The 23,497-nt window shown below is 51.4% G+C and overlaps 1 protein-coding gene across 3 annotated transcripts in view; it reads left to right on the top strand.

Moving 5' to 3' along the window:
• The window catches only part of LOC105482856 (exportin 6), a 117,798-nt gene extending 104,449 nt beyond the window's left edge, over positions 1-13,349 (top strand). For all 3 annotated transcript variants that reach the window (XM_011743226.3, XM_011743227.3, XM_024793136.2), the window contains 7 exons: positions 3,025-3,180; positions 4,206-4,320; positions 4,489-4,660; positions 5,977-6,138; positions 9,062-9,160; positions 9,319-9,549; positions 12,685-13,349. In XM_011743226.3, the coding sequence (XP_011741528.1) occupies positions 3,025-3,180; positions 4,206-4,320; positions 4,489-4,660; positions 5,977-6,138; positions 9,062-9,160; positions 9,319-9,549; positions 12,685-12,786 (1,037 nt within the window). In that variant the 3' untranslated portion in view covers positions 12,787-13,349. The remainder of the gene's footprint in view (positions 1-3,024; positions 3,181-4,205; positions 4,321-4,488; positions 4,661-5,976; positions 6,139-9,061; positions 9,161-9,318; positions 9,550-12,684) is intronic.
• Positions 13,350-23,497: the final 10,148 nt, after the last annotated feature.

Genomic DNA, 23,497 nt, shown 5'->3' with positions numbered 1-23,497 from the left:
GCGTGAGGAAGCTGAGGTCTAGAAAATTAAGGAACTTGCCCGGGGCTTGCATCCAGCTGTTGTGGAGTCACGCTTTATCATGTGTAATGGTCTCCTTTCTGCACTTTATCTTACATGGGAGTTACGTCGGTCTGCATGGGCGAGGATATGCTCAGTGGTAACAAACAACTCCAAAAGCGTAGTGGCTTAGTACAAGAAGAAAGAGGATTTGTTGTTCATGCTACATGTCCAGCTTGGGTCACGCAGGGTGGGGAGGTCACACAGGGACCCAGGCTGAGGAAGGCTCCATTTCAGTGTGTTCACTCTGGAAGGGATTGTGGTGAATTGCGTAGTGGTTCTTAAAGGTCTTGCCTGAAACTAACATATTTCTTCCACCTCTGTTTCGTTGGCCAGAGCCAGCTACGTGGCCTTGGCTTAACTCAGGGCAGGGAAGTGTGATGCCACTGTGTGCTGAAAGGGTTTGCAGTGTAGTATGTGAATGACGTCTTCACTATGCTGACTGTGTGCAGGCACTGGGTTGAGCACTTTGTATACATTATTTCATGTAACTTCCTGTGTAACCCTGTGAGGTGTGTCTTATCCTCATTCCACAGTGTCTTGAAATGAAGTTTGGAAAGTTTCATTTTTCTTATCTTGACTTTATACTTTGAAAAAAAAATTCCAAACCTACAGACTAGCTGAAGGAATAAGAAAACAACTGCATCTCTCTCACCCAGATTCACTAATTGTGAATGTTTTGCCACATTTGTGGTCTTTTCTGCAACACACTTTTTCTTAAAAGCCAGCTGTTTAAGTTGCAGATAATTGACACTTCATCCCTGAATCCATAACCTTTGTATCTATATAGAACAAGATATTAAACATTGTTACAATAATGTTATTTAACATGTAGCCACATTAACACTTTTCCCCAGTTGTTACCAAATTGTTCTTTTTTGCTTTTAAAAAATCCAGGATGTGATCTAGGACGGTTTCATTGTGTTTGGTTGTTATAACTCTGTAGTCTCCTTTGGTCCAGAAGAGCATGCCCAGTTTTTGTCTTTCGTGACATTGGCATTTTTGAAGCATCCAGGCCTGTTTTCTTGTCACATGTCTCATAGTCTTGTTTTGCCTGATTGTTTCCAGTAGGTTGTGGTGTAGTGGTGCATATTCGTGTTCGCATTTCCTCTTGCGTTGTTTCTGTTTGTCCCATCCTTGGTGATGCTCAGTCTGGGCGCCTGATGGGAGTAGGGCCTGCCAGTCTGTCCACTGGGAAGGTGCTTGGCAGGTGTCATTGCTCAGGACTGTAGAGAAAGTGGGCCAGGTCAAGAGTTGGACTTGGGTGTGAATGGCTCCAACTCCTGTGTTCTGCACCACTTTGCCGCATTGCCTCTTTCTTCTTGAAACCTCCCCCCGCCCGCCAAAAAAAGAAAAGAAAAGGAAAGAAAAGAAAAAAGGTTCTTAATAGTTTTATAATGTCCTGTCTCATGGAAGTAAAGCAGTTACCTACTCATTCTCCTATTATTACATACTTATAGTGCTTTCAATTTTTGACTTGTACATTTTTTAAAAATACATCTTTTGTCCTCGTTTGAATTTCCTTAAATGCCAGAGGTCAGATTTTGGTTTCTTGACTGTTGGTTTTTCACCCTAAACTGCTTCCCCTGTTGCCTGTGCGTTCTTGAGGAAGTGGCTGCCCTGAGTGCGGTTTCCTGGCTTAGTAGAAGTCCACATGCTTGTAGTTGTGGATGACTCCCTCCTCAGCAGTGTGGGTGAGCCTTTCCTTTACTCTCCAGTGTCACTGTGATGGGGGACCAGGCCTGTGACGAGAAGCGTCTTCCTTCATCCTCAGCCCTGTGAGTGGGGCAATGCTCTCTTTCCACATTTTCAGATGAGGCAGCAGCAGGGCCAGGCCTGCCTCCATCCACCTCCTGAGCATGTCTTCTTTCTGCCGTATCCCCTCCTTAAAGCTGCGGCAGTCCCACAGAGGCTGCTGAGCACTGGGGTTCGGAGGACCCAGAGAGTGCTCCAGGTGGGGGGCAGCTCTCAGCCCAGCTCTGGCTCAGCCTCTGGCGTTCGCCAGGGTTGAATCTGCTAGGCTCAGGCTGAGCCATGGGTGTCACCTTGGGGAGGTTGGTAGGGGACTCTGCATCTTAAGGGGGTGACTCCACTCTCTCTGGGAACAATGGCAGCATCCCCGTCCTGGACCTTCTTAGATGGCTGGCACACTGCTAGCATCGTTCAGGACCTTGTCTCTAATCCCCACTGCGGCGCTGCCAGGGTGGGGTTGTCGGCTCTCCCAGATGGATGAGGGTCTTGCCCACGGGACGTAGCCTTCAGATGATCACCTGTGGTTCATAGTCAGGGCTCTCTGACCCCTGGCCTGTTTGTGGCCCACTACATCTGTTTTCCCTGTGTGCCAAATGGAGTCAAAAGTCATCTCAGGGTTAGCATTATATATTGTCAATAACATAATAACAATAATTATATGCCTTATCAAGCTACAAACCTAATAGGCCAAAGATGGATCAGGCAGGTTGTTCCTGCAGCCAGCACCATTACATGTGCATGGCAGGTGTTTGTGGGATTACTGGACTGGAGTAGTGTCCCACTGAGGGACAAGGTTTGAGCTGCATGTGTCCATCCTGGCCTGTGACCTTATGACACTCATTTTCTCACCAGTCTATTCACCATCTTTTAGATTTGATTAAATCCAAGACACCCAACCTGGGGATGCATTTATTTATCTTTTTTCTTCTGTGGACTTGTTGCTGATGGCCAGAGGCAAAAACCTGAGCAGGCAGGCATCTTCTCCCCAATAGACACTCCAGGCGTCTGGAGTCCTGGCAGTAATAATAGTAAAAACAAAAACTAAAACATAAAGAGAGGAGAATTTATATTGTAATCAAGAGACTGTTCCTTTAATGAGACTCGTGTGATCATCTTCTTGGTACCTTTGCAAGTTTCCTCCCTCTCCCTTGTGTCTCCTCTTGCCGTGCTTTCTCCCCAGACAGCTTATAACCTGCAACTCATCTTGATTTGCAGCCAAAGTGATTATCCACCAGACACTCAGCGTCTTAGAAGATATTGTGGAGAATATCTCGGGGGAGTCCACCAAGTCTCGACAGATTTGCTACCAGTCGCTGCAGGAATCCGTTCAGGTCTCCCTGGCCCTCTTTCCAGCTTTTATCCATCAGTCAGGTAGGAGCTGGCCCAGAGCCCCACTGGTGGGTGGTGCTAACAAGGGCCAGAATGCCCACTTAGATCTGTAAAGCACACTGAGTCAGTGCAGTACAGGCCTCGACTGGCTCCATGCAACGAAACCCGGTACTGAAGGGAAAGGGCAGTGGTGTTTATTTGCGGAGTCTGGGGCCAAGGCCCTATGGAAAAGTGAGCAGAGCCCTCCATATGGGCCTTGGCACCTACAAGAGAAGGCTAGAGAGCTTTTTTTGGCTTAGTTCTCCTTATTTTGTGGCAAGGCGCATTTGCCGAGATCATTCCCCTCACCCTTGTCTGTCACTGTCAGTGATAGAGGGCCTCTCTAGCTCTGTGGATGTACTTGCCCAGCTCTCATGAGAGCATTATAGTAGTCTTGTCAGTTTTACAAGAGAAATATCAAGCACTTCTCAGTCAGCAAATATTCATTGCCTCTTGCAAGCAGATTGCGTGCAGTTAGAGCTGAAACACTACACAAGATGATTGTTGAGATCTGGAAGTGAAACTGCCCTAAATGTAAGCAGTATTTTCTGCAATTAGTCCATTTAATGGACCAGGGGCATGCAATCTAAATACACCTTCATTATCCACTTTCAACCACTCAACCTCTGACCCAACTGCAGGGATTATTAGTCATAGGGGGAAATGACTTAAGCACTCAGGGGTTGACCCAGTTGAGTAGTTTCATCACTGTGGGCACAAAGTGATCCCTCTCCAGTGACACTCTGACTGTCACTGGATGTCGGGCAATGAGGAAGGGTTCGAGATGACCTTCATTTCCTGTAGTGAGCCACCAGGTGGAGGTTCCCTATACCAGAACTATTTTCTCAGCATGTCCCTAATCATTTTCCACTTTCTGTCACTGGCCCTGATGGTATTGGGGAAATGTTTCCAGCAGGAAGCCGTAGAGAAAGCTGATAGTGCAGATTTCAGGAGTAGGTCGATGAAGCCCAGGGTTCTGGTTCTCCCTATGTGCAAGCCTGTGACGGTGTCTCTGCCCCTTTCCCCAGATGTGACTGATGAGATGCTAAGCTTCTTCCTCACTCTGTTTCGGGGCCTTAGAGTACAGATGGGCGTGCCTTTCACTGAGCAAATCATACAGACTTTCCTCAACATGTTTACCAGGTAACCACAGACCCCCCATCCATGGTTTTCAGATTCAAGGGAGAAGTAGTGGGTCTGGCGACAAAGTGTGGCTTTTTGCTCCTGTTCTGTACTTGCCACAGCATGGGTTTTCATGCTGACCCCCAGAGAAACATGTGGTTGCTCACTGTGTGGCTTTCTCATCTGTAGAGAGCAGTTAGCTGAGAGCATCCTCCATGAGGGGAGCACAGGCTGCCGGGTGGTGGAGAAGTTTCTGAAGATCCTGCAGGTGGTGGTCCAGGAGCCAGGCCAGGTGTTCAAGCCCTTCCTCCCCAGCATCATCGCCCTGTGCATGGAGCAGGTGTATCCCATCATCGCCGAGGTAGGGGCTCAGGCAGTCCCCTGTGCGGCCCCCCATCTCCAGATTGGGAAGGGAGTGAGATTTCACAGAAAATGGATTGTGTTTTAAAGTTCATTTGTTAGTTTAATATGCTAGTAAAGTAATTTCTCCCAAGGAAGAAGGCCTTTAGCGTGGTACAGTCTTTTGATATCGATCGAGTTCATTGGAACTAGTCTAGTGTAAGCACAGCAGTTATTCCACAGGGTCAGTTGCTAAGATCAGTCTCCTGCAGCAAATAATTTATACCTTTAAGAGACTCTGGTTTTCTACAGCAAACATTCTAACATATGTACTTTCCTATTAGAAACATTCATGGTCTCAAGGATACAAGGCAAGTTCTTGAAACCATTCAAACAAACCTTTTAATGTTACAGGAAAGCCCTTAGTCCTTAGAAAATAGGCAGGCACTCAGCATGATAAGACCAGGAATAAGTATAGATGTAATTTCAGTTTTTTTGGTAATAGTCATATAAATAAGAGCTAATCTTTAACTGTCTGAACTGAGACTGGCACAGGTCTGATCTATGGGACACACTGGCCTATGAGGCTTCTTCTGTGGACGCTTGTGGCCCCTGGTGTCTATTTAATTTTAATCAACACTGAACTGAACATATGTGGGCCTTTTGCTTTTGAATTCTCCAGAGACATCTGGAATAAGGGATTGCGGGTGTTGGATTCAATGAGTAAACACTGCTGAGCCTGCCCCTTCTCCTCTACCTCCTCTCAGAATCCTGGCTGCTGGGAAAGAGACTGGCCCAGAAAGCCTGGCTCCCAAGTGTTCTTTAAACCCTCCTCTTCTGGGGAGCAGAATCACTTTAAGGCATTGGGTCTGTCTTTAGCCTCTGTGGTTGTGTAAGACCAACAGGTTAGTGGGACAGCATTTTTCATCCTGGGAAAAGGAACAAGCAAGATGATCTGACAGGTCGAATAGAACAGAAAATCCGTACTCCTAATTGTTTATCCACTTGGTAGCTTTTTTCTAGTGTAAAAGCTGAGTGCTCATCAGAAAAAGGGGCCCCTGGCACTGACCCATGCATTCTCTCTCAAATGTGGGCCCTGTCTCTGCTGAAGAACTCACGGTGTGAACCGCCGACTCCAGGGGCTGGATGTCTTTTGCACAGGCAGTGACAGGACTCCAGGGGCTGGATGTCTTTTGCGCAGGCAGTGACAGGCATGTGGATGGAGTGTTAACACTTGGTTTGCTGTCACGAGGCATCTCCTAGGCATCTTTGCTGCCCTGGGCCCAGGCCAGAGCGGCTCCACAAGCTGCAGATCTGAGCGTCTGTGTGTCTCTGCAGCGTCCCTCCCCTGATGTGAAGGCTGAGCTGTTTGAGCTCCTTTTCCGGACACTCCATCACAACTGGAGGTACTTCTTCAAGTCCACCGTGCTGGCCAGTGTCCAGAGGGGGATCTCTGAGGAGCAGATGGAGAATGAGCCCCAGTTCAGTGCCATCATGCAGGTAATGTCGGGGCGGGGGGACTGCCGGGTGACTTCCTCTAACCTGGCACTGCAACGAGTCCTGTCTTTGAAGCCCCACCAGTCTCGGGTCTGAAGCTCAGTTCTGCCTCTTAGTATTGATGAAGTTAACTAATTTCTTGGAACCTCAGTTTCTTCATCTGTAAAGTGGAGCTAATGTTGCCTGGGTCACAGGTTTGTTTTGAGGTGAAATGAGATGACATACACAAAGTGCATGACACTTGGAGATGCTTGATAAACGTCAGTTCCGCTGACCTCATAGTGCTGTTTCCCCAAGTGTAAAGAGCCTGCTTATGCCAGAGTCACCCAGGGCCTTCTTAGCAGGGAACTGCCTGAATAGGAGTCTCTGCAGGAGGGCCCTGGACCTGCACTGTGATTCTGACTCTGACCATACTAGGAGAAACACTGCCCTGGGAGGCAGGGCAGATGCAGCTGCCCATCGGAGACAGTGCGCTCTCTGGGGGCTAAGCACCCCATTTTGTGGAAGACTGGGACGGCATCCCCTCACGCGGACAGCCAGCCTGCTCTGTGGCTGCATCAGGCACGCTCCCAGGGTCTGCATTCAGGTGTCTTGACATTCTCATCTGAGTCTAGCTAGGGGAGGCTCTTTTTGTCTTTTCAGTGCATGCTTTTCCTCATGGGGAAGCAAGAGGAATTTCCACCCTCCCTCCAGCTCCCTACTAGCACACAGCATGCATATGGGCGTGCGCACACACACACACACTCTCATATACTCACTGACTCTTGTGTGGCAGTTCTTTCCAAGCACGTGCCCTTGCCCTGGACTTCCCATCCCTGGCACCCAGCGAGGCCTCAGGTCTGCAGTACTCAAGTGTTTGTGCCTCCCCTGCCTTTCTCTTGAACCCTGTCCTTGCCTGGAAGACTTCTTTGGCAGGCTGGTGCCTGGTCCCCCCTGACGGCTGGTGAAAGGCACTTTGGAGCATAGTTTCACAGTTTGGCAGTTTCTTTTAAAGTTGAATATGTAGTTACTGTATGACCTAGCAATCTCACTTCTAAGTATTTTACCCAAGATAAATGAAAGCATATGTTCACACAACCTGTACACTGATGTTTATAGAAGCTGTTTCATAATTGCCAAAAGCTGGAAACAATTTGAGTATCTAGCAGCTGAATGGATGAACAAGCTCGTGCGTGCCTCTAAGGGACTGGCACTCGGCAGTAAGCAAGCATGGATTCTTGATACAGTCAGCAGCATAGATGAGTTTCACATGCATTCTGCTAGGTGAAAGAAGCCAGATGCCAAAGGCTATGCACGGTGGGATCCCATGCCATTCTGTGACATTCTGGAAAAGGCAGAACTATAGGGACAGATAATGAGCAGTGGTCGCCTAGGGGTGGGGGTGTGAGGGGACGTTCTGGGCGATGGAAGTGTCCTGTCTTGGTTGTGATGGTGGTGGTACAACTCCACAGGTAGGTCAGAATTCATAGAAAGATAAACCTCAGAAGTTTTACTCTGTTATACTTCCATGAACCTAACTTTAAACAGTAAATAAGTGGAAACTGTTGGTCATCATGGAGATCTTATCCCTGCTGCAGGATTACAAGATCCCCCTCTAGTAGCTTAGGGGCCCAGGGATAGAATGACGAAGCAGTTGCCGCTTGTTTTGTAGGGGGTTCCTGTAGACCACCGGCCTCCCCCACTGCCCCCCCGCCGCACTGCCCCCACGGTCACTTTCTATTCTTTCTGTCGGAGCAGGGCACTTTGTGTTGGTGCGTGGGGTGTTTCTTTTTGCCCCTGAACTAGTAATTTTTTTTTTTTTTTTTGAGAGGAGTCTCGCTCTGTCACCCAGGCTGGAGTGCAGTGGTAGGATCTCAGCTCACTGCAACCTCTGCCTCCTGGATCGAAGTGATTCTCCTGCCTCAGCCTCCCGAGTAGCTGTGATTACAGGCATCTGCCACCACGCTGGGCTAATTTTCGTTTTTTTTGTTTTTTTTGTTTTTGTTTTTGTTTTTTTTTCGAGATGGAGTCTGGCTCTGTCACCCAGGCTGGAGGGCAGTGGTGTGATCTCCGTTCACTGCAAGCTCTGCCACCTTCCGGGTTCATGCCATTCTCCTGCCTCAGCCTCCCTAGAAGCTGGGACTACAGGCGCCCGCCACCACGCCTGGCTAATTTTTTTGTATTTTTAGTAGAGACGGGGTTTCACCGTGGTCACCAGGATGGTCTCAATCTCCTGATCTTGTGATCCGTCCGCCTCGGCCTCCCAAAGTGCTGGGATTACAGGTGTGAGCCACCGCGCCCCGCCAGTTTTTGTATTTTTAGTAGAGACGGGGTTTTACCATGTTGGCCAGGCTGGTCTTGAACTCCCAACCTTCAGTGATCTGCCCACCTGGCTTCCCAAAGTGCTGAGATTACAGGCCTGAGTTTCCGTGCCCGGACCAAACTAGTAACTTTTACACCCAGGAATTCCAAAGCAGTTTAAAAATACTTTGCTTAGCCCCCAGGCAGAGGCTTAACTTCAGGTAGAGGCTCCATGAAGGAGCCTGTAGGGCTTGTGGCTTATGAGACATGGGATGCAAGGAGAAGGAGGGCAAGGAAGGGGATTGCTTGGTTTGAGCAGGGGCAGGCAAGCAGACTTTGGTGTCTGCCAAGATTGCTGAGGGATTTGGCTAGAGGTGTGAGCTTCTTGCTTCAAAACCAGGTCCTGTGATGGGTTTCTAGAGGTTGGTTACAAAAGGTATATATGAGACCATAAGAAGAAGCAAGGCCCAGTGGGGGAAGCATGAACTCTGAGACTTAGGAGGAGAGTCGCAGAGGTCTGAGCTGGTGGGTCAGAGGCATCAAGACAGTGGGTGCCCTGGCCCTGGCACTTGTTCTTCTGACGTGGGGTAGATGCCCCAGAAGTGCTTGGTCTTGCAGTTTATAAAATGGTGGTCTCATTTCCTAGGCTTTCGGACAGTCCTTTCTCCAGCCTGACATCCACCTTTTTAAACAAAATCTCTTCTACTTGGAGACTCTTAACACCAAGCAGAAGCTGTACCACAAGGTAAGTGCCCCAGCTCTTGGAAAGATTCCTCCATCAGGGGCATTATGGCCTGCGTCCCACCCTCAGGTTACTCACTGGAGAGTGTGACGGAAAGTGGATGGAACCCGGGAAAGGCCCCTGGGGGCCGGCTGCTGCTCACCCGGTCTCTCTGCCTGCAGAAGATCTTCCGCACCACCATGCTGTTCCAGTTCGTGAACGTGCTGCTCCAGGTCCTGGTCCACAAGTCCCATGATCTTCTGCAGGAGGAGATCGGCATCGCCATCTACAACATGGCCTCTGTCGACTTTGATGGCTTCTTTGCCGCCTTCCTCCCAGAGTTCCTGACCAGCTGTGATGGTGTGGATGCCAACCAGAAAAGTGTGCTGGGGCGGAATTTCAAGATGGATCGGGTGAGGAGAGAAAGAGGCCGGGCTAAGAGGAGGGCAGAGTGGGCACTCAAGCCTGGCACCTGTGCAGCAAGGAGGGGGCACATTGAGGCCTCTAGGCGTGGTCTGTGCCCACCCTGCAACTTGGCAACAGCTCACAAGATGCCTGCTGACCCAGTGCTGTAGCCTGATTGAGGGGCACAGCCTTTTCCCCGGTCTTGGTGTCTGTAGCACATATGTTCTTAGTCTCAGCCATGGAGGTCCCGAGTTCCTGGCTCTGCAGCCCCTCCATTTGTCTTGGCATCTTTGTTGATACCCAGGGCCCTGCTGTTCTCCCTCCTGGGTGACGAGCCCTGGTGGGGCCAGCATTGGAGTGTGTCCAGGCTTGCATTCAGGCTTAGATGGTTGGTGCTTGGGAGCTGCACATCTGGGTCCCCAGGGTTAGAGGTGGGACCCAGGTTCCTGGGCTGTCTTGGGCGCTTTCCAGACCGGCCCCAGCTCATCTTGGGCTGAGTTGCTGCCAGGTCCTGGGAGGAGCCCTCCTAGTACCCTCTTGTCCCACTGCTGCTGCCTGTGCAGGGACTCTCAGGTGGGCTGTCCCCACCCATGCAGCACCTCGACGGGAGCTGGGTGCTGCTGGCTCTCGGTGTCCATGGGGTCATCTTTTGTTGGAGCCTGACAGTGCCTGGGGCCTCCTTCCCCATGGGGGCTCACCTGTTCTCTTCTTCCTGTGTCAGGTGACCAGGCCTCTCCCTTGCCTTATAGGAACTTCTGGGAACTTTTCCTTGTACCACTTTATACTTGATGAAATTAGGAGAAGAAATCGCTTTCTCCCTGGTCCTCTTGGGGTTCTTGACCTGAGTCCTCTGTGAAGCAGCTTATCCATGGCTCCACTGTAGTGCTCAGATGCACACACTGCTCTTGCTGGCGCAAACCTGACCGCCTGCTTTCCTCATTTGCCACGTGTGGCAGGGGAACTTTTGCTTAGACTCATCCTGTTCTCCTATGTCTTGGGATCTTCCTTGTCTTGGGACTCATTCTCTCCTAAGCCTCTTCCAGTTCACTTCAGCCTCTGGGTATGTTTTTTCCTTTTTCTAGAGGCCAGATCCTAATAATTATCAGCTTCTAATGATATCAGTATCAGTCAACTTTTTGATTTAAAGCTGTGGTTTCAAAATCTAGTTATAGGCCGGGCGCGGTGGCTGACACCTGTAATCTCAGCACTTTGGGAGGCCAAGGTGAGCGGATCACTTGAGGTTAGGGGGTTCGAGACCAGCCTGGCCAACACGGTGAAACCCTGTCTCTACTAAAAATACAAAAATTAGCCAGCTGTGGTGGCTGTAATCTCAGCTGCCTAGGAGGCTGAGGCACGAGAATCTCTTGAACCTGGGAAGCAGAGGTTGCAGTGAGCAGAGACTGTGCCACTGCACTCCAGCCTGGGAGACAGAGTGGGACTCTGTCTCAAAAAAAAAAAAAAAGATCTAATTAATATCAGAAGCACCTGGAGTGCTTATTAAAAATGGAGAAACAGACTTCTATGTTCTACCCAGGAAATTCTGGTTTGGCATTTGGGAGCCACTGATTTAAAAGACATGCCTTAGTTGGTTTTTTGAGGGTGAAATAAAAGAATCACCACCTTCCATTCAATCACTCACTGTGTATTTGAAGCCAGCTGCTTCTCAAGCCCCGGGCCAGGAGCTGGGGCGCCAGTCCCAGCCTTCGCCAAGTCTTTCATAGTAGACAGGCCAATACAGCGCCCTCTGTGGACTACACAGTGCCAAGCATGTGACATGTCCTGGCTCGAGTAAGCCTTCCAACAAGCCTCTGAAGTGTGGGTCCTGTTACTCCCCCATTTCACAGATGGCGGGGGCTCAGAAGGTGAGCAGTTCACAGAACTTGGAAGTGGTAGAGCCGCGAAGCAGGAGGCAGAGCTGGATGTTCTGACCCCAAAACCTGCACACACTCCCCAGAAGCGGCACTGACCTGGCTGCTGGGGCCAGGAAATAGGAGGCATCTGTGCAGACTTTGGGAAGAGGCAGGCTTTGAATGGAGTTCTGGAAGAGCAATAGCGGTTGGGCAGGAAAATGGACTTGGTCCTGCTCCTGGCTGTGCTGGGGCTTGCTGGGCCTGTTTGAGTCCTCACCAGGACCTACACCGCAGGCATTCAGCATCCCACACTGAAAAGCAGGGTCTCCTTGTGTGCATGGCGGCGGAGGTCAGGGCCTCACTTCTGGTCCAGGGCTTTCCATGACCCACGCTGCGCCCAGTGGGACAGGCCTCGGGACTGCGTGTGCTGCTGCTCGGGTGGTTCTCGACTGGCTGGGGCGGCCTGGAGCCCCATGGGTAAGCATTCTGCAGACATCACTGGGTGTGCGTGTCACCTCAAGGGGCTATGGTGAAGGAGAGGGCTGTCACTGCAGCCATGCCTGTGTTCGAGGGCCCGGACTCAGGAGCAAGTATGCTGGTCCCTTCTGTGTGAGCTGGGGCCAGCTTCTTCATGGTGCAGTGCTTTGGTCTTTCTGTCCTTAGACTAGTGATTCTGGTGATTCTGGTAGGGCTTGGTGGCAGCCTCGTGGTGAGGACTCAGTGAGTTGATGTCTGTATGTTGATTGCAGCAGTGTCCAGCACCTGGCAGGCCCTAGGGACATATTCCTCTTGTTCTTTTTCTCCCATGGCGTCTGGCACAGAGCCTCTGTGACGCGCAGTGCAACAGTGAATAGAAGTTTTGAGTTTTAGAAAGTGCTCCCTGGCCGGGCGCGGTGGCTCACGCCTGTAATCCCGGCACTTTGGGAGGCCGAGATGGGCGGATCACGAGGTCAGGAGATCGAGACCATCCTGGCTAACACGGTGAAACCCCGTCTTTACTAAAAAATGCAAAAAACTAGCCGGGCGAGGTGGCGGGCGCCTGTAGTCCTAGCTACTCGGGAGGCTGAGGCAGGAGAATGGCGTAAACCCGGGAGGCGGAGCTTGCAGTGAGCTGAGATCCAGCCACTGCACTCCAGCCTGGGCGACAGAGCGAGACTCCATCTCAAAAAAAAAAAAAGTGCTCCCCTATCTTCAGTGCACACTCTGGGATGGAAGTAGCCATTTGGGTCTGGTGGGTGGGTGACCTGGTGTGTTGGGTGGGTGTTTGGCTGCAGCTATGCCCCTGCCTTCCAGGACCTGCCCTCATTCACCCAGAATGTGCACAGGCTGGTCAACGACCTGCGCTACTACAGACTCTGCAACGATAGCCTGCCCCCTGGCACTGTGAAGCTCTAGGCCTGCTACTGGCTGGGGACACGGACTTCTGCTGCTGCCACCTGCGCCAACCCTACCTTCCACCACAGATGTCTCCCAGATGGGCCTCGGTCACACTCCTTGGCTTCTCCCATGCCAAGCAACGCTGCCTGCCTCTGCCGCTCCTCCACATCTTGCCGCTGCCCAGCAGAGCTGGCTTCTGGGTCCACCTGAGCACTGGATGGTGCTCCCAGGGCATTGGAGCAGGCGGAGGGTTGTGTGGCCAGGTACTAGGAGGCACCGGGAAATCCCATGGGGGTGGCCCATGCAGACCAGGCGCATGTGGGTCATGGGGCAGAATCGCCAAGGACAGCTCACGACAGTGCCACCTTCTCACCATTCCAGCCAAGGAGAGATGTGACGTCGGAACTGCTCTGGCACTTCTGTCAAGCCTCCCCCGCCCCAATTGCCTTGAGATCTCTGCTCTTTGTCAGAGATTTGCAAAGACTCACGGTTTTGTTGTTTTCTCATCATTCCATTGTGATACTAAGAAACTAAGAAGCTTAATGAAAAGAAATAAAATGCCTATGTTGTTGTTCTAGAAACCCTGACTGGGGAGCTGCTTGCTACTCACAGCCTCCTTGAGGCCGGGATCCCAGCAAGGCGCATCCTGGTGGGAACGTGGGCAGTGCAGCTTGGAGTGGGCTGGCTCCTGGCGTCTCCCACTTTCTAATGGTGTCTCCCTGACTGCTCTTACTCAGCGAGGGGAGGGGGTCTCACTGACAGTTGGCCAGATGATGGAGGGAGGCTGGAGTCCGGGAGGGGGTCTCGCTGATGGTTGGTCTGGTGCTGGTGGAGGCTGGGGGTTGGGAGCGGGTGTTGCTGACGGTTGGCTTGGTGGTGGAGGGAGGCTGGAGTCCAGGTTGCCTGACTCCTGTGGCCCCCACACCCCCTGCCCCCCAGTGTGGGAAGTGTGGGCTCTGCCTTCCCCGCCTCCTGGGGAATAGATTCCTTCCCACAGTGTGCAGCAGGACCTGGCCCTTTGTGGCCTGAAGTCTTGCTGGACGACAGGGAGGTGGGGTCTCGTGATGGATTGCCTGGGTGAGAATAGAGGTTGGAGAGGGAGGGAGGGTGTGACTCTGTGAGGGTGGGGATGGGTGGGACTCAGGACTTTATGACGTGTCTGAGAGCTGGGGCTTTGCCCAGACGTTCATGTGTGGGAGCGGTACTTGTCATCGAATTGTCCAGAGTCAGGAACCAGCAGCTCCTCCTGCGCTAGGTGTCATGATGACTGGGCAGGCCCAAATTGGGTAGTTGCTGATGTGGACTACAGCGCCTGGCATGGAGAGATTGGCTTACCTGGACGGGAGGGCAGGCATTGACTGGCTTGTTGCCAGGCCTGGGGAAGTGGGGAGCTGTGGGTTGATGTCTGTTTCTGAGACTTCCATAGGAATCACCTGGGCAGGGGCTGGGCTGGAGTGAGCAGGGCGTGCATGATGTGCGCTTGTGTGGCAGGCCTTGGCTCCGTGTCCATCACAGCCTCCGAGCTGCAGCGAGCTCTGCTTCAGAGTTCAGAAAGGAGATAATAGAAATGCCGATTGCTCTTTTGTAGAAAGGAATTAGCATCCAATTATGCGTGGGCTATAAATACCACCTCACCTGCCTGCTAGGGAAGGCCAGGAGTGCTGTCTGTGCCTGAGACTGTGAAAGGGCTTTTTCCTCTGGAGATGGAGGGGTTGAAGGGATGGGATTTGTTGCCTGTGAACCCCACCCTTGGACAGAAGAACACAGGCAGGACTTAGGAGCACAGAGGAAAGGCCAATGTAAGCTGGGCTGGGATGGAGTGTTTTTTTTTGAGACAGAGTCTTGCTCTGTTGCCAGGCTGGAGTGCAGTGGCGCTGCAACCTCCGCCTCCTGGGTTCAAGCAGTTCTCCTGCCTCAGCCTCCCGAGTGGCTACAGGCGTGTGCCATCACGCCCAGCTAATTTTTGTATTTTTAGTAGAGACAGGGTTTCACGGTGTTGGCCAGGATGGTCTCAATCTCTACCTTCCACCACAGATGTCTCCCAGACGGATCTTGTGATCTGCCCATCTCAGGCTCCCAAAGTGCGGGGATTACAGGTGTGAGCCACTGCGCCTGGCCTTTTTTTTTTTTTTTTTAAGAGACAAGGTCTCACTCTGTCACCCAGGCTGGAGTGCAGTGGTACAGTCATGGCTTACAGCTTTTAGTGATCCTCCCACCTCAGCCTCTTGAGTAGCTGGGACTACAGATGTGATGCCTGGGTAGTTTTGTTTATTTTTTGTAGAGATGGAGTCTCACTGTGTTGCCCAGGCTGGTCTCAAACTCCTGGGCTCAAGCAATCCTGCTTCAGCCTCCCAAAGTGCTGGGACTACAGGCTTGTGAGATGCCATGGCTGGTCAAATGGAGGATGTTCATTCCAGGACTGATAGCACGGCCCAGAGGTATGGATTGTAGTGAGCCCCTAATTCTTAGAGGTGTGCAAGCTGGTCTTTGACCTGACCTAATTCTTAAAAGTTTTTATTTATTTATTTATCTATTTATTTATTTATTTAGAGACGGAGTCTCGGTCTGTGGCCCAGGCTGGAGTGCAGTGGTGCCATCTCAGCTCACTGCAACCTCCACTTCCTGGGTTCAAGTGATTCTTCTGCCTCAGCCTCCCAAGTAGCTGGGATTACAGGTGCACGTCACCACACCCAGCTAATTTTTGTATTTTTAGTAGAGATGGGGTTTCACCATGTTGGCCAGGCTGGTCTTGAACTCCTGGCCTCAAGTGAGCCACCTGCCTTGGCCTCCCCAAGTGCTGGGATTACAGGTGTCAGCCACCACACCTGGCTCTTTGACTCAATTCTTATCTGCAGTGCCCCACATAGGGCCTGGCACCAAGCAGGCTTAAGAAGTGCAGGTAGAATTGAGTGAGTTCTCAGGTCCTAGACACATCCAGAAAGTGTCTTTCCCCATTTTGAGGAAGGGGATGGGGAAAGGGTAGAGCTGGACAAGAGTGGGCCTTTGGAGCCAGACACAGTAGCTCATGCCTGTAATCCCAGCACTTTGGGAGGCCGAGGCTGGAGGATTGCCTGAGTCCAGGAGTTTGAGACCAGCCTGGGCAACACGGTGAGACTTCATCTCTATAACAATAATAATAATAATAATTTAAGAAAAGAAAAAAAATGGGGCTTTGTGTCAGTCTTGGGTCGGGGCGTATAATGGCAGGGGGCTCTCAAGGCGGCTGTTTTTCCTGCTGCCTTTGAATCTGAGGCAGATCTTCTCTCTCCATTTGGGTGTCCATGTCCTGCTTTTCTTCCAGCTTGTGTCATTTACATCTGCCAAGAGTGCAGCCACTGGCTTTAGGACGAGATCAGATGAAACCTTCATCTTCCTAATTTTCAGCATTTTCCTCCACTGCCCATCATTGGCCTCATGTGATGGAGGGTTGAATGTTTTTTTTAACAGCATGTATTTTTCTCCCGACTATAAAATGCTTGTTGTACAATATATGAAATATGCGGAAAACTTTGAAGCAAAAAAAAAAAAAGTTAATTCCACTGCCCAGAGAAAAATAATATTTTGGTGTGTTGGTGTATTTCCTTTTTTCTTTTTGTAAAATTGAGCTTCTGCTGTTCTATTTTATTTTTTTAAAAAGATTTTTTAGGCTCAAGTGATCTTCCAACCTCAGCCTCCCAAAGTGCAGCAGTTACAGGTGTGAACCACTGCACCTGGCCGAGCTCCTGCTGTTTTATGGCCTCCTTTTTATTTAATATGTTGACCGTTTTATCATGTTATTAGATATATTTTTTTGGAGATGGAGTCTTACTCTTTCGCCAAGGCCGGAGTGCAGTGGCATGATCTTGGCTTACTGCAACCTCCGGCTCCTGGGTTTAAGTCATTCTCCTGCCTCAGCCTCTCGAGTAGCTGGGATTAGAGGTGCCTGCCACCACGCCTGGCTGAATTTTTTATTTTTCGTAGAGACGGGGTTTCGCCACATTGCCCAGGCTCCTGACCTCAAGTGATCCGCCCGCCTGGGCCTCCCACAGTGCTAGGATTACAGGCGTGAGCCACCACGCCTGGCCTGATATTCTACAAATAATCTAATGCTATCACTGATGATGCAGTGATCATCCTTGTGTGTAAATCTGTGTGTTTGTTTCCATAGGTTGGGTTCCTGCATGTGAAATTGCTGGTTCAGATGTGTCTGAGGCTTTTATGGATATTTTTGGGGACTGGTTTCTATTCTGAAGGAGGAAAAATATCACAGACTTGGGAGTTGTAAAACTTCTGTGCCGTGAGGCTCCAAGGGGCCATTTGACCAAATGAACCCCTGGTTTTGTGAGAGATTCAGAACTCTAATTGGTTAGTAGCCTAACCAGGCCTGCCCACTTCGGAGCCACATCCTTGTCCCAGTGTCCTTCTCCAGTGTGAGACCTCTGCAGAGGAGCTGAGACCAGGAGAGGAAGGTTGCTGGCAGTTCCAGCTGGCTTCTTGGGCCTGGGCAGAAGAGCCATGATTGACGGCCATTTATTAGTAACTATTATTTGCTGAATTCTACAAGCCTGGTGCCGGGCTGCAGGCGAAGGACTCCTTTCCACTGCAAATGCAGCAGCTGGTTCCTCCTTAGGTGGAGCCAGCTCCAAGATGGGCCATGTGTTGTGTGCATGGAGGATTTTGGTGACTGTGGTTTGATCACTGTGGCTCATCTCCAAGACCAGCCCTTGGGAAAAGCTGAGGTGTTCCTCTGAAATGACACTGGCTGCCCCATCAACCCACCTCCTTTTCCCTCACCCCTCCAAAGCCGCCTCCTCCAACCTCTCTGAAGCCCTCTTCTGTGAGGCTCTGCCGAGCGCCCCTTCCTCCTCGATGCCCCGTAGCACCTGTGTGTCCTCTTGTCCCAGGAACCGCGGTGTCGCCCCTACCACCATGAGAACCTGCAGGCAGTGGGGGGCTCTTGTGTCCCTAGAACCCAGCATAGGACTTGGCTCAGAGCGGGCGCCAAAAAATTCTTACGTGCAGGAGGATTTTTCAGATTTATCCAAATGGGTTTTTCCTCAAGGAAGAGGCCTAGAGCCCCGCTGAGGCATCTTCTAACTAATTTTCAACAAGATGAAACCACGTCCTTGGTGTCTGCTCAGAATGCTGTGGCCTTACCTTGCTGGGCTCCTTAGGGAAAAGCACTGAAGTGAAAGGCTCTTCAATGAAGAATTTCTGTAGCTCAAGGACTCCCTTTTCCGCCCGTCCCTCTTTGTATCATTTGAAAACATCTTTTAAAAGCCTTGTTAATTAATTGTCTCAGGGCTTGGAGGTGCTGAGTTGGGGCAGGCATTGGGAGCAGGCCGGGTTATGCAACCTCGGGGGGTGGGCAGAGAGCTTCGTGGTGCTGGCCAGAGCCTGACTCAGAGCCCCCAGGGGCCTCTGAAGGGTGGCAGAAGCTTTCCTTGGGTCAGTCAGGTACCAAGGGGGGGTGAGTTGGAAAGTTAATTATTTCAATGAAACATTCAAGAGATCCACAGACCTGACATGGGCGGCAGGCATTTTGGCAACAGGTAGTTTTTTTTAAAAAAAGACACTCAAACGTTTTGGCTGGGCGTGGTGGTTCACGCCTGTAATCCCAGCACTTTGGGAGGCCAAGGCGGGTGGATCACCTGAGGTCAGGAGTTGGAGACCAGCCTGGCCAATATGATGAAACCCCGTCTCTACTAAAAATACAAAAATTAGCTGGGCGTGGTGGCATGGGTTCCTGTAATGCCAGCTACTTGGGAGGCTGAGGCAGGAGAATCACTTGAATCTGGGAGGCAGAGGTTACAATGAGCTGAGATTGCACCACTGCACTCCAGCCTGGGCGACAGAGGGAAACTCTTATCTGAAAAAACAAACAAACAAAACGCTCAGGTTTTTAATTTTTTTCCCCTTCTCTTTTTTTTTCTTTTTTGAGATAGGGTCTTGCTCTGTTGTGCAAGCTGGAGTGCAGGGTACTAGTCGTAGCTCACTGCAACCTCCATCTCCTGGGCTCAGGTGTCCACCTGCCTCGGCCTCCCAAAGTGCTGGGATTACAGGAGTGAGCCAGTGGGCCCTGCCCCTCCCTCCTCTTTATTACAGATTATTATTTGCAGATAAAAAGACTCACCTAAACCATAATAACATTTCAGTAGGTGGCTTTCAGCCCTTTCCTTGCATTTGTGTGCATTGCCCCATCTGTACACCTCTGACTTTCAGTGGGAATAAATCATATTACTGCCTGGCAGTGTTCTGCCCCCTGAGGCACACACGCTTTTCAGTGGGTCTCACGGCCCCTAGAGACCGCAGCTGTCTGTGGCTGTTTGAACATAAGCCCCGGACTGGGGCCGGTCAGGTAGAATTGGCCTCTGTGGAGCGTCGTGGGAGGTGGTCTGGGGCCCCTCTGACCTACATGGGTGTCCGGCACTATTATTGGTGGCTGAGGCCAGAGACAGACCCTGTTGTCAGGGTAGTCCCTGAGGATGGTGATCCCCAATTAGCAGAGGCTGCAGCCGGCCCATGCCTGCCTTCCCCAGCACCGTCCCCAGGTGCCACACTGGAGTTGATTCCTGAGCTCCCCGTGTCTCGGTGACCTTGCTTCCAGCCTCTGAAGGGCACTCGAGAAGAGTTATTGAGACTCTGGGGAAGGACGTGCGCAGCATCTCAATCTCCCCTCGCGGAGCCTGCCCGGGGAGGGCCGCACCTCGGGAGGCTTTTATGTACCAAGGCATTTCCAAAACTGGTTTGCCCCTCCCCTGCCACAAGAGGAGACCAGCGGGGGCCTGCCTTCTGGAGACACACACCCACTCCCTTAGTGGTTCCCTGCCTTCAGAGCAAATGCTTACCTATGAGAAAATTGAGGCACACAGAGGGTTAGCGACCCACCCAAGGACACACAGCGAGTCTCCAGGAAAGCTGGGGTCCAACTGCAGGCCTGGCTCCATTGCCAGTGTTGGCTCAGCCCTACCTCCTCTCAGCCGCTCTGGGGACACCGAGGCTGCTGTGCGCTCCTCAGGGTTTAGGGGCCTGGGAATCCCCCAAGCTCATGTCAGTTACTCCTAAACGGCACATTCTGATGGCCCAAGGAGGCAGCACCCCGTCACTGTTCCCATTGAATTGCAAGGACATGGAGGCCCAGAGCATGACTCACCTGGGGTCTCCCAGCTGGAAGGTGGCTGGGCGGGAGTTTAAACCAGGTCCATAGCATTCCAAATGCTCCCCTTTTGGTCACCGTGGCTGCTTTGTCCATTTTACTGCCTAGCGAAAGGCCGGCAGGGGGCGCTGTCTGGCTCCTTGCAGTGCGCTGGCGGAGCGCCAGAGCCTGGGCCTGGCTGCGGGCTGAGCAGAAGCTGAGAAGGTGGAGTCTGAGTCTCTTTGGGCCCCAGATTCCCCATGTCTGCCCAGTTCCTTCCCCTTCCTGGGTCATGTCTTGTCTCAGGGCATCGAGGGGCCAATGCACAGAAGAGCCCACTGGTTTCCTGGAACACAGCACGGCTCCGTGCCCACCTGGGTCAGCTTTCCCTGTGGCCTTGAGAGCTGCTTGCAGAATCCAGTTTGCAGCTGACCCAGGTGGGGCTGCGTTCGGAAACTCTGCTCCGTTCCGGAGTGCAAGGTCCCTGGGTTTCTGTGTGGCTGGAGGCTGTGGCTTTGAACTGTCCTCGAGGGGTTAGCAGGAATTACATGCCAGGTTCTGGGCAGAAATAGAATTAAGCATGGATCAGGCTGCACTTTGTAACCAAAAGCCACTCAGCGTTAGATACCCTGGCATCCCCATTGCTCCAACGTTAGAATCATAAGTCTTTTGTGTAAGAATGACTTGGCCTGCGTGGTGGCTCATGCCTGTAATCCCAATACTTTGGGAGGCCCGGGAAGGAGAAGCGCTGGAAGCCAGGAGTTTGAGACTAGCCTAGGCAACGTAGTGAGACCCCATCTCAACCAAAAGTAGAAAAATTAGCTGAGCATGGTGTGGGCCTGTAGTCCCAGCTACTCGAGGTTGAGGCAGGAGGATCTCTTGAGCCTAGGAATTCGAGGCCACAGTGAGCTATGCTTGTGCCACTGCACTCTAGCCTGGGTGACAGAGAAAGACCCTGTCTGTTAAAAAAATTAAAAAATAAATAAATAAATGATTGCTTAAGTGATTCCAGCTTCCGTCTGGAGATGGCAAAGCATCTGACTTCACACTCCACCCTCAGCTCCGGGACAGATCTCTTATGCGTCATTCTTTCAGTCATCACCAGAGGTGTGACAGGTACCGGATGCAGAACTAGGCATGAGGCACGGTTCTGCCTTTTAGGAAGGAAAGGGAGGATCAGCTAGGGCCAGGTGTTTTTTACATGAATATAACTCGTGTGTGTGAGTGTATGTGTGTGTGTAGTTTTATGCGTGTGCATGTATGCACACGTGTGTGTGTTGTGTGTGCATGTGTGTAGTGTGTGGGGTGTATGTGTATGGTGTGTAGTATATGTGTGTGATGTAGGGTGTGTGTGGCGTGAAGGGTGTGTGTGTGGTGTGTGTGTTGTGAGGGGTGTGGTGTGTGGGGTGTGTGTGGTGTGAGGGGTGTGTATGTGTATGGTGTGAGGGGTGTGTGTGGTGTGAAGGGTATGATGTGTGGTGTGAGGATGTGTGTGGTGTGTGTGATGTGCTTGTGTGGTGTGTTTGTGCGTGTGGTGTGAAGGGTGTATGTGGTGTATGTGTGTGGTGTGGGGTGTGTAGTGTGAGGGTGTGTGTGTGGTGTGTGTGGTGTATGTGTGGTGTGAGGGGTGTGTGGTGTGTGTGTGTGGTGTGTGTGTGGGGTGTGTGTGTGGGGTGTGTATGTGTGTTATGTGTGTGGTGTATGTGTGTGGGGGGTGTGTGTGGTATGTGTGGTGCATGTGTGGGGGTGTGTGGGTGGTGTGGGGTGTGTGTGGTGTGTGTGTGGTGTATGTGTGTGTGGGGTGTGTGTGTGGTGTATGTGTGTGGTCTGTGTGTGTGTGGTGTGTGTGGTGTATGTGTGTGAGGTGTGTATGTGGTGTGTGTGTGTGGGGTGTGTGTGTGGTGTATGTGTGTGTGTGGTGTATGTGTGTGTGGTGTGTGTGGTGTGTGTATGTGGTGTATGTGTGTGGTGTATGTGTGTATGTGGTGTATGTGTGTGTGTGGTGTGTGTGTGGTGTATGTATGTGTGTGGTGTGTGTATGTGGTGTATGTGAGGTGTGTGTGGTGTATGTGTGTGTGTGGGGTGTATGTGTGTGTGTGGGGGATGTGTATGTGGTGTATGTGTGTGGTGTGTGTGTGTGTAGTGTATGTGTGTGTGGTGTGTGTATGTGGTGTATGTGTGTGTGGGGTGTGTGCGTGGTGTATGTGTGTGGTGTGTGTGGTGTGTGTGGTGTATGTGTGTGGGGGGTGTGTATGTGGTGTATGTGTGTGTGGGGGGTGTGTGTGGTGTATGTGTGTGGGGGGTGTGTATGTGGTGTATGTGTGGTGTGTGTGTGGTGTGTGTATGTGGTGTATGTGTGTGAGGTGTGTGTGTGGTGTATGTGTGTGGGGTGTGTGTGTGTGTGGTGTATGTGTGTGTGGTGTGTGTATGTGGTGTATGTGTGTGTGGGGTGTGTGTATGTGGTGTATGTGTGTGGGGTGTGTGTGGGGTGTGTGTGTATGGGGTGTGTGGTGTGTGTGTGTGGTGTGTGTGTGGGGTGTGTGTGTGGGGTGTGTGTGTGGGGTGTGTGTATGTGGTGTATGTGTGTGGGGTGTGTGATGTATGTGTGTGTGTGAGGTGTGTGTGGGGTGTGTGTGTGTGGTGTATGTGTGTGGTGTGTGTGTGTGGTGTGTATGTGGTGTATGTGTGTGGGGTGTGTGTATGTGGTGTATGTGTGTGGGGTGTGTGTATGTGGTGTATGTGTGTGGGGTGTGTGTGTGATGTATGTGTGTGTGTGAGGTGTGTGTGGGGTGTGTGTGTGTGGTGTATGTGTGTGGGGTGTGTGTGTGGTGTATGTGTGTGTATGTGGTGTATGTGTGTGGTGTGTGTGTGTGGTGTGTATGTGGTGTATGTGTGTGGGGTGTGTGTATGTGGTGTATGTGTGTGGGGTGTGTGTGTGGTGTATGTGTGTTTGTGGGGTGTGTGTGGGGTGTGTGTGTGGGGGGTGTGTGGTGTATGTGTATGTGTATGGGGTGTGTGTATGTGGTGTATGTGTGTGGGGTGTGTGTATGTGGTTTATGTGTGTGTCTGGAGTGTGTATGTGGTGTATGTGTGTGAGGTGTGTGTGTGGTGTATGTGTGTGTGGGGTATGTGAGTTTGGGGTGTGTGGTGTGTGTGTGGGGTGTGTGTGGTGTGTATGTGTGTGTGGTGTGTGTGTGGTGTATGTGTGTGGGTGTGTGTGTGGGATGTGTGTGTGGTGTGAGGGGTGTGGGATGTGTGTGGTGTATGTGTGTGTGTGTGCATTGTGCGTGTGGTGTGAGTGTGGGTGGGGTTGTGTGGTTTATGTGTGTGTGGGGTGTGTGTGGTGTGTGTATGTGTGTGGGGTGTGTGGTGTGTATATGTGTGTGTGGGGGTGTATGGTGTGTGTATGTCAGTGTGTGTATGGGATGTGTAGTGTATGTGGTGTGTGGTATGTGTGTGGGGTGTGTATGTTTGTGTGGTGTGTATATGCGTGTGTGTGAGGTGTGTGTGGTGTGTGTGTAGTGTGTGGGGGTGTGTGGTGTGTATGTGAGTGCGTGGGGGTGTGTGTGGTGTGTGTGTGGGGTGTGTGTGTGTGGGGAGTGTGGGGGGTGTGTG

Source organism: Macaca nemestrina, chromosome 18, assembly GCF_043159975.1.
Source record: "Macaca nemestrina isolate mMacNem1 chromosome 18, mMacNem.hap1, whole genome shotgun sequence".
Taxonomy (NCBI): Eukaryota; Metazoa; Chordata; class Mammalia; order Primates; family Cercopithecidae; genus Macaca; species Macaca nemestrina.
This window is presented reverse-complemented; position numbering and strand designations above follow the sequence as displayed.